General features: G+C 49.3%; 2 protein-coding genes across 2 annotated transcripts in view; one reads left to right on the forward strand and one right to left on the reverse strand.

Annotated features, from left to right (window-relative positions):
• Positions 1 to 9,699, reverse strand: part of LOC111155760 (thrombospondin type laminin G domain and EAR repeats) — a 164,260-nt gene that overhangs the window by 71,685 nt on the left and 82,876 nt on the right. The window lies entirely within an intron of this gene.
• Positions 4,326 to 5,165, forward strand: LOC111155652 (keratin-associated protein 10-7-like). Its single transcript, XM_022515947.1, has one exon. The coding sequence runs from the start codon at positions 4,326 to 4,328 to the stop codon at positions 5,163 to 5,165; it is 840 nt and encodes a 279-aa protein (XP_022371655.1).

Here is a 9,699-nt window from a genome sequence, read left to right on the forward strand (position 1 = left end):
GTGTGGTGCTTGAGGCTGACAGCTTTTATACCCTCCTGGCTGTTGTCTCCCAGGCGCCCAGCAGGCTCTAGTTCCGGCTCCCAGGCCACGTTGGTGTTTGTTTGCCGGGATATTGTCTGGCTCATAAAACTCCTGGAGCAGCTGACTCCGGAGTGTCTCATTGTGTCCTGGGGAGCAGGAGTCCCAGCCCTGGTTATCAGAGCAGGGGATGGCGGGTATAGGGCGAGTGTCCCTCAGCCCTGAGTACCAGCACCCCAGCCTCCTCTCAGGAAACAGCTCCATTCCCCCCTTATCCCTGTGCCTGTCTCTCGGTCTCATTGCCCCTTATTCTCTCTCTGCACACACACGTGCACACACACAGTGCATTCTCCTTACACAGTCACTAGGTTCTAGAAAGTCACCAAAAACACTGAATTAGCAAATCTGGGAACACGGGATTACGGGGTTGGGTCCCTGCAAGCTCTGGTCAGATTTTCAGCAACCCTCAGTACATGGTGGGTTAGATGTGTGTTTCTGTTTAAAGTGACTTATTTAATAAATACTTGAGATACATTTTATTTAACAGTGGACTCCCTGCCAAGAGCACCTTCAGTCACACCTGAGCAAGGCTTATCAGATGCGGATTTTCTCCATAAGGCACGTGAGCCCTCTTGTGCTCAGAACTCTAGACCTCCAGTGCTACGCCTGGTGCCACTTTCACCAGCAAAATCACAGCATAAAGCACAAAAAGCGACATGAAGTGCGAGGACAGGCTTACAGTCTGGGGGCCGACATGGGAGGCAGAGCCTCATTCCACCTCAGCTGGGAACACGTGTCCACTTCTTAAATTTGGAGCAGTCTGCGCATGTCCGCGAATGACCAGGCGCACATTGTGAGTACTGATTTGGGGTTACAAAGGAATTTTAGTGAGTAGGTGAATCACAGATAAAGAATCCATGAATAATGAAGATTGACTTTGTCATCGTTCTCTGTACACGTACTCATATGTGTATAATGTACATTTTTAAAATACATTGTATCATAATCTACCCACTCTGTTTTTTTGTAACTTAATGTAACAATGGAGCTCCTTTCCCATGAATACATAAAGATTTCTCTTTTTTGGTTAGGGCTTCACAGAATCTCACATTGTCCTCTGTATTTGTCTATATGTTTCCCATCTTTGTGCTTCCAAACTTCCTGTGCCCTTATATTTAGGATCTAGTTCTTAGAGTTAGTATGCAGGTTTTCCATTTTTGTCAGACTCTTTATTTTATTTATTTGTGACTTGAAATATTTTATTTGATACTTGACATTTAACTTCAGTATTGATAGTTGGGTTTATATCTGCAATCTGGCTATATGTTTTCTGTTTCTCTAAAACATCTTATGTTCCTTTTACAAACTATCTCCTGACCGCTTTGGGGTATTTTTATTATTTATCTGCCTTGTCCCATTCATTAGTTGTTGTCTGTGGTTTCGTAACTGTCTCAGAGGTCAGCCCAGAGGCTACAGAGTGCCTTCCTAAGATGGTCAAGTCCGATGGGCACGGGCCACTTCCGGTGCAGCCCTGAGACCCCAGCACACCTCAGCTCCTCCCCCTGCTTGTGCTGCACTGTTCATCTCTACTAGACTGTAGAGCCCACAGGAAAGTGTAAATATGATATATAGTATAACATTGCGAAGGGACATGTGGGCCAGTTTCCACTCTACTTGTACTGTTATCTATCCTTTCAGGTTCTCCTCCATTGTCCTGCACTTCTGCCCTCCGGCCATCCTACCCAAAAGCTTCCTGTGGCAGCGACTTCAAAGTGCATCTTCTGGTGAGGACTTCACTCTGCATTTGCTGGTCTAGTGATGTTTTGTGGCACCTTCACCTCTGATCGGCATTCTTGGGGAGCTCTATTCCAGTTCTGCAGTCATTTCATTTGGCCCCTTAAAGATGCCATCCCATTGTTCCGTTCCCACTATCTGCCCCCCATGCTGTTATGACGGCCACAGATCGGTTCATAAATGTCAGTCTTGTGTTCTCTTCAGTCAAAAATTTCTACTTGTTTCTTCGTCTGTGTTTCAGTTTTACAATAAAGGTCTCCCTCCTTACACCTATTTCCCTGAGCACTTCCAACACAATTCTCTCGAAAGTCTGTGTCTGATTAACTCCAACACTGTCACCTCAGGCTTGTTTCTATCATCTGTTTGTCTCTTGACATGACTGTAATTCTTGATTGAATGTTTGACATTGTGAAAAAGTCTCGCAGCTCTGGATGAGTTTCTCTCCTTCCGAGGAATTTCACTCTGGCTGGAGGCCTGGGTGGGGCAGAGGACTCAAACCGATGTGAGGGTTCTCCCCTCCTGGGGCCAAGCTGTCCTGGGATCTCACCTGAGAGTGGCTCCTCCTTGGTCAGTCATCAGGGTTATGAGTCTCCCTGGCAATGAGGCTGCTGAATCTCTGCTTGGGTTTTAAGGCTTTCCGCTGGCTTTCTTAGCACCTTTCCTGCATAGCATAAAAATTTGGCAAATGCCTTGAGATTCAGCCTGCAGCTCTGGAATTCCTCTGGGGGACTGCCATCTCCCTGGGGTCTTGACCCCTTGGGTCCATGTTGCCTCTGCAGTCGCAGACTCCCGTGGAGTTCTCTCCACCCTCCCTGAGGTTTCCCAAAGCTCTGCCAGCCTCTCTGCATGCCAGTCACTTCCCTTCACACCCCACAGCAGGATTCATCAGTCGCACTTCAGGAAAAGCCGTTCCGAGATGCTAGCCTGCCTCTCTAGCATCGCTCCTCTCCACGTGTTGGCCCTCAACACTCGGTCTCATCAGCAGCTGTCAGAAGCTCCGCACAGATGTTTTTGCATCTTATCCAGGTTTGGGCCATCCTCAGCCAGCATACATATATCTAACAGAGGCTGCCACATCATAGACAGCAAATAGCACCCTCTCCCCACCCCTGCCAAGCACTTCTAGCTTACAGATTAGTTCCTGTATCTCCAGAAGGGCCAGAAGCTGAACCAGACTCAGATCTACACCAGGTTTATAACTCAAGACATACAGAAAGACAACTCAGCCACAGTTTAGTTGAATTCCTAGAACCCCTTTCTTCCCAAGCATGGACGTCCTCGTAGGTGAGAGGCTTGGGCTGAGAACCTCTTCTGGAAACAGAATGGCCAGGAAGGGTGAGAATCAGAGGGCACAGGTGCAGCAGGGGCAGCATACGCTACCTGCACGCCCCCAGAGACCTCCCGCTGGGGTGTGATGCCACTCCCCCAGGCCCCGTGCTGCTGAATCCCCTCTTCACTATCATCGTGGGGCACCAAGCACCCACCTCCCCTGGCTGACAGGCCTCCATGGAGTCATGACCCATGCATTCTCCAGCTCAACAGTTTCCAGCACATGGGGGGCTGGCTCCAAAGTGAATACATTCATGCTTGGAAGGTAGAAGGACCAGGGAGGATGGAAACTTATTTAGCAGAGGGAACCAAAACCACTTGGTGGCCACTTAGATATTCTTTGCAGAAGAAAGGAAGGGGTTTGGATGACCTTCAAGTTTCTGGCTGGGGTGACCCAAGGAATTTTTCAGTTAACAGTCAAGAAAATCAACAGGAGACACAAAAAACCATTGCTTTTCCTATGAAGGCTTTGTGGGAGCTGCACTTCCTGCAGGCGGGAAATAGGGCACTCCAGTTTGTACTCAAGTTGTGCAGGGTTTGGGCGTAAGAAGGCCATGCACATGGCTCGGTGAGTGGTCAGGCAGAAGTGGCCCGCATGGCCACCCAAGGACATGGAAAGTGGCCACCTGACCGCCCCACCTCCCCATGCTTGCCACCTGCGTGTGCCCTCAGGGGACTCCCCACACCAGAGAGAGGACCAGGGAGTCACAACCAGAACATGTCCGGCTCCACACTCTCTCTGACCGGCAGCTGTGCCACGCTGACAAGCGGGGCCCCCAGTGTGCACAGGACCCACCCAGGTGTCCGCAAAGGGCAGTTAGGATTGGAATAGATGGATTCTTATGCAGCCAACCTGGCCCCATGACATGCTGTTTACAGACTCACTTTTCTAGCTCAATGCGTGCTCTAGACCACGGGTAGCTTAGGATGAGTCAACAGACCCCAAAACACACTAAGAGTTTTATAGCTAAGCAAACACCTCTAGAACCAAACACGCAGCTGTCGCTAATGAGAGTCCCTGGGGTTCCAAACAGCAACAAGGAAGGGAGGCGAGCAGGGTTGCTGCTGGGACAAACACACCCAGGAGGGTATAAAAGCCGACAGACAGCTCAGTGCCTCACACACACTCACACATTCACACTCACACTCACACTCACAGCCTCCTCCAGCCCCACCGCCCCACCATGGCCGCGTCCACCCTGTCCATCTGCTCCAGCGACCGGAGCTACGGCAGCCGCGTCTGCCTGCCCGGCTCCTGTGACTCCTGCCCCGACTCCTGGCAGGTGGACGACTGCCCAGAGAGCTGCTGCGAGCCCCCCTGCTGTGCCCACCCCTGCTGTGCCCCCACCTGCTGTGTCCCCAGCTGCTGTGAATCCACCTGCTGTGACCCCAGCTGCTGCGCCCCAGCCTCCTGCCTGACCCTCATCTGCACCCCTGCGAGCTGCGGGTCCAGCCCCTGCCAGTCAGCCTGCACTAGCTCCTGCCAGCCCTCCGGCTCCAGCTCCTCCCCCTGCCAGGGAGACTGCTGTGTGTCTGTCTGCTGCAAGCCCATCTGCTGCACCCTTGTCTGCTGCACCCCTGTCTGCTGCCAGGCCTCCCCCTGCTCAGCCTCCTCATGCTGCCAGCAGTCTAGCTGCCAGCCCTCCTGCTGCAGCTCCTCCCCCTGCCAGGAAGACTGCTGCCAGCCCGTCTGCTGCACCCCTGTCTGCTGCACCCCTGTCTGCTGCAAGCCCGTCTGCTGCACCCCTGTCTGCTGCAAGCCCATCTGCTGCACCCCTGTCTGCTCCGGGCCCTCCTCCTGCTGCCAGCCCAGCCCCTGTTCCTCATCCTGCTGCAGACCGTCCTCCTGCGTGTCCCTGCTCTGCCGCCCCATGTGCAAGCCCGCCTCCTCCTGCTGTGCCCCCGCCTCCTCTTGCCAGCCCAGCTGCTGCCGCCGGTCCTCCTGCGTGTCCCTGCTCTGCCGCCCCGCGTGCTCCCGCCAGGCCTGCTGCGTGCCCGCCTCGGCCCAGAAGCCCTGCTGCTGAGTGATCTTCTATGGCCACTCCAAACCTGAGGAGCTCCTGTGCACAGCCTGGATTCTTCACTGAGCACCAAGACAGCTGTCCAGCCCCCTTCACTGGACCCCATGGTGGACACTGGTCACCTGTTCCCCACTCTGCATTTGTCCCGCTGACTTTCCTCAAGTAGCAACTTTTCCCAAGTCAATATGCCCTGCCTCCTCCACCTGGGTTGGCAGTGACCCCAGCATGGCCAGCTGGGTTCCCCCAAGCTTTTGAACCCTATGTGCTGTGAAAGCAGAGGAGATCGAATACCTTCTCCAGAGCTGTGTCTCAGTATTGCCACTGGACCCGTATGTCCCTGGCTCCTGTACGGATTCCTGAGCTGGCTTCTGCTTCACCCCTCATTCTGTGAGCTGTTGATCCCCAATAAATTCCTGTTTTGATCATCTTCATCAGAATTCATGTCTGTGGTTTCCAAGAAAGACCTCCATCTGACACCCCCTCCCCGGCATAAGGGTGGTCCGTGTTTGTCGCCCCTGCTGCCAGGATCTGGCCCTTCAGCAGAGTCTAGGAGGTGCCTCTGGTGACATGTATGTCCAGGGCGTGGACCCTCTTTCAAGGACATACAGGCTGAATAGGCTGGTGGCAGTGCCTGGGGAAGAGCCACCCTCAGGTGACTTCCCTGAACCCAGACTGTCTCCAGCCCCTGCACTCCAGAAGGATGCACTCCACAGGCCCATGTAGTTAAGAGCCAGTACCGCAGGCCTGGCACAGCTGTCCTTAGACCTGCTGACAACGTGGGCCCTTGGGTGGTGTCTGGGAATGTGGATTTTGGGAGGGTTTCCACCCATGTGAAAGGGCCTCACTGGCCATAAACTGTACAAATACTATGGCTTGTGCTGAACACCCACTCTTCCTGGGGGTCTGGAATTCTGGTACAAGCCAGGCAGAGGCTGCCCACATGACATGGCCCCAATAAAAACTCTGGGTGCTGACTTCTGACAAGCTCCCTGGGGGGGGAGGGGGCGATACCTCATGCATGTTGTCACTGCTCCTGGCTAGGGAGTTGGGCAAGTCCTGTATGACCCCACTGGGCAGGGCTCCGGAAATGTGTGCCCATAGCCCCTGGCTTCTCCCCACGCACCTTTGCCCTGGGCTGATTTTTCTCTGTGTGCTAAGTCCTGGGATGTCCCCCAGCAAATCTCCAAATCCTGGGGACCCCACACCCAACACCCTGGCAGAAGTGTTCAAGTCTGATGACAGCATGCATGGCCAGGACGGTAGAAAAAAGGTCTGCTCTGTGCCTCAGGTGAGAGTTTCCAAGCAAGTCGGTAACATCCGGAAAAGCTGCCCCTGTGCACACCCTACACCCCGGGGCAGCTCTCCTGGAGAAGACCTCATGTGTGTGTACATGAGACACGTGGATTATCTCACCATGGAGTTTGGAGGGTCTAAGTGTTAAACACCATGAAACGCCCTGCAGTAGGAGAATGGACATTTAGACAACAGCACAAAAAGAAGGTAGCCAACTGGGTGTCTATATGGGGAAACAAACTTTGCCTTCTTCCTCACATCATGCACAAAATTAATGGAGGGAAGGCAAGAATACTAGAACTTAATGCAGAAGGTAAAAGAGTGGAGGTCCAAAAGGATAGGCAAGAGAATATCTTCACAATGTGTGGTAGGCAAAGACATCAAAAACACTAAACATAAAAAAGAAGAGTCAGGGGCACCTGGGTGCCTCACTTGGTTCAGTGTCCAACTCTTGGTTTCGGGGATTGAGCCCTGCGTTGGGCTCCTTGCTCAGTGGGAAGTCTGCCGGAAGGTTCTATCCCTCTACCCCTCCCCCCACTCATGTGTTCTCACTCATTCTCTCTCTCTCTCTCTCAAATAAATAAATAAATCTTAAAAAAAGAAAGAAAAAGAGTCATTATATCAGACTTCATTAAAATTAAGAACTTCTGGGGTGCCTGGGTCGCTCAATGGGTTAAAGCCTCTGCCTTCGGCTCAGGTCATGATCCCAGGGTCCTGGGATCGAGCCCCGCATTGGGCTCTCTGCTCAGCAATGAGCCTGCTTCCTCCTCTCTTTCTGCCTGCCTCTCTGCCTACTTGTGATCTCTGTCAAATAAATAAATAAAATTAAATTTAAAAAAAATTAGGAACTTCTATGCACCAAAGGACACCATGAAAACCACACATCCACTAGGATACCTCAAGGTAGAAAGTCTAACTACCCTGAGTGTCAGCGAGGATGTGGAAGAACTGAGAAATATGCATGTGCTGGAGGGAATGTAAACGGGTATGGTCGCTTTGAAACCAGTGTGGCAGTCTCTCAATCATCACCAATCATGTGGCCCAGACTTTCCACTCTTGGTTGTTTACCTAAAAGAAGTGGCAACACAAGTTCACACAAAGAATCATTCATGAATATTCACACCAGCTACACATGCGCCAACAGCTGAGCAGATGAACAAATTGCATTATATCCATAAAATGGAATATCACTCAGCACAAAAAGAAGGCGACCTTATACATATTTATATAGCTCAACACACTCAGGGAAGAAGACAGTCCCTAAGAGTTCACACTATATAATTTAATATATGTGAAACTGTAGAGAACACAAATCCAACCTACACAGAAAGGAGTTCTGTAGTTTCCTGGAGCCAGGGTCCAATGTGGTGGGATTAAGAACACATAGGAAATTTTCAGGATGATGAAGTTCTGTATCTTGCTTGTGACAGTGGTCACTCTGGTGTATATCTTTCCAAAACTAAGCAAATAGAAACGTTAGATGTACATGTTATGGTATGTGAATCATACCTCAATAAAGTCAACTTTTTAAAAAGGACTCCATCAAGAGGATGAGCAAAACACGTCCCTGACTTGGAAGAGTTGTGTGTAATGCTCATACCCACTGGAGTGCTGGAAGACATTGTACCAGTTCTTCCCAGGTCTGTGTTCAGAACATCAATGAGAGCTGTGGTGTATTTATACCATGGGAACTGGCACAAGCAACAAATCGGGGATTTTTTGTTTTGTATTATAGAGAGCTAGTTATTAAACATTTATCACACACCACTGTATATATACAACAATTCAATCACATTTGAGATACATAATAAATTTTTATAAGCCAATGAGAAATACAAATAATCCTACTTTTAAAAAACCAAGCAAATGACTTGAACATGCACCTCAGAAGAAAAGATATCCAAATGCTTAATGAACAGCTTTAGTAATCAGGGAATGCAAATTAATGCAATGATGTGGTATTACTACACCCCTTCCAAAATGGGTAAAATTTTAGAAGACTGACAAAACCTCATCTTATAAAGGATATAGGGTGACTATAAGTCATAAGATTGGCCAGTGGGAATGTAAATGTCTTTAGAAAGCCACTGGACAGAATATAAGCTAAACTGTACATGTGCCTATCAACCCAAAAATTCCACTTGTAGAGGCACACTGATAAAAGGTTGGCAAATATGTCCACCAAAAACAAAATCCACAAGAATTTTTATAGCAGCATCATGAATAGTAGCCAAAATCTGGAAATAATCTAAATCTTTATTATTGGGGAAGATAATGAGGCAATATGCATAACAAGGCTTAGTGTAGCAACTTGTAGCACAGAAAAAAAAAAGAACAAACTACTGAATCTGAAGCCACATGTGTGCTTATCACAGACATTCTGTTGAACAAAGGGAGCCACAAACAAAGGATTAGATGGAAGAGGCAAAACCAATCTATAGGGAAAGAAGGTGGAATAGAGAATCCTTGTGGGTAGGGGGTTAACTGAGAAACAGCACAAGGGAACATTTGAAGTTCTGGAAGCATTCTATGTCTTCAACAAAATATTCTAAGGGATAACTCTTCCAATCCAGAAGATTATACCCAGCTAAATTATCAACCAAGAATAAGGACAGAATAATGCTATTTTTAGATAGGCTTTGCTCAAAATATATCTCCCATGCACCCATTTTCAGAAAGCTACCAGAAGGTATGCCCCACTGAAATAAAGGCATAAACTCAGAAAGGAAACGACACCACATTCAGGAAAATAAGAGGCCCATTGTAAGAGAGAGATGGAGAAAAATCCAAAGACAGTGGCGAGGAGCTCCTGGGATGACACCTGTGCCCTGCGCAACTAAGGGAGCAGACAGCAAACATCAGCCCACAGACAGAGGGAGCTCCTGGAGAGACATTTCCAACAAATAAAGGAAGCTAATAGCTGACCTGATTATGCTCACCCTCTTGAGTGGAGCTTGGGAAAAAATTAGTCAGAGGATTTGAAGATTATTTAATGATAGGTACACAGAGAAAGAAACAAATAAACATAAGAAACAATTGTTAACTCTAAAAAAGGAAAAACACAAGCAAAACCAAACAGGTACAAGTGAGGAAATTAAATCTGGCCCCACTACACAGACCTGGCTATGAATAACATGCCCTGGTTAAAATGATACAGGTTTGGGTGCCTGGGTGGCTCAGTGGGTTAAGCCGCTGCCTTCGGCTCGGGTCATGATCTCAGGGTCCTGGGATCGAGTCCCGCATC

The sequence above is a fragment of the Enhydra lutris genome, unplaced genomic scaffold, assembly GCF_002288905.1.
Source record: "Enhydra lutris kenyoni isolate GAN:26980312 unplaced genomic scaffold, ASM228890v2 scaffoldscaffold43, whole genome shotgun sequence".
Lineage (NCBI taxonomy): Eukaryota > Metazoa > Chordata > Mammalia > Carnivora > Mustelidae > Enhydra > Enhydra lutris.

Coding starts and splice junctions, on each gene's coding strand:
- LOC111155652 (XM_022515947.1), top strand. CDS start 4,326: ATGGCCGCGTCCACCCTGTCCATCTGCTCCAGCGACCGGAGCTACGGC.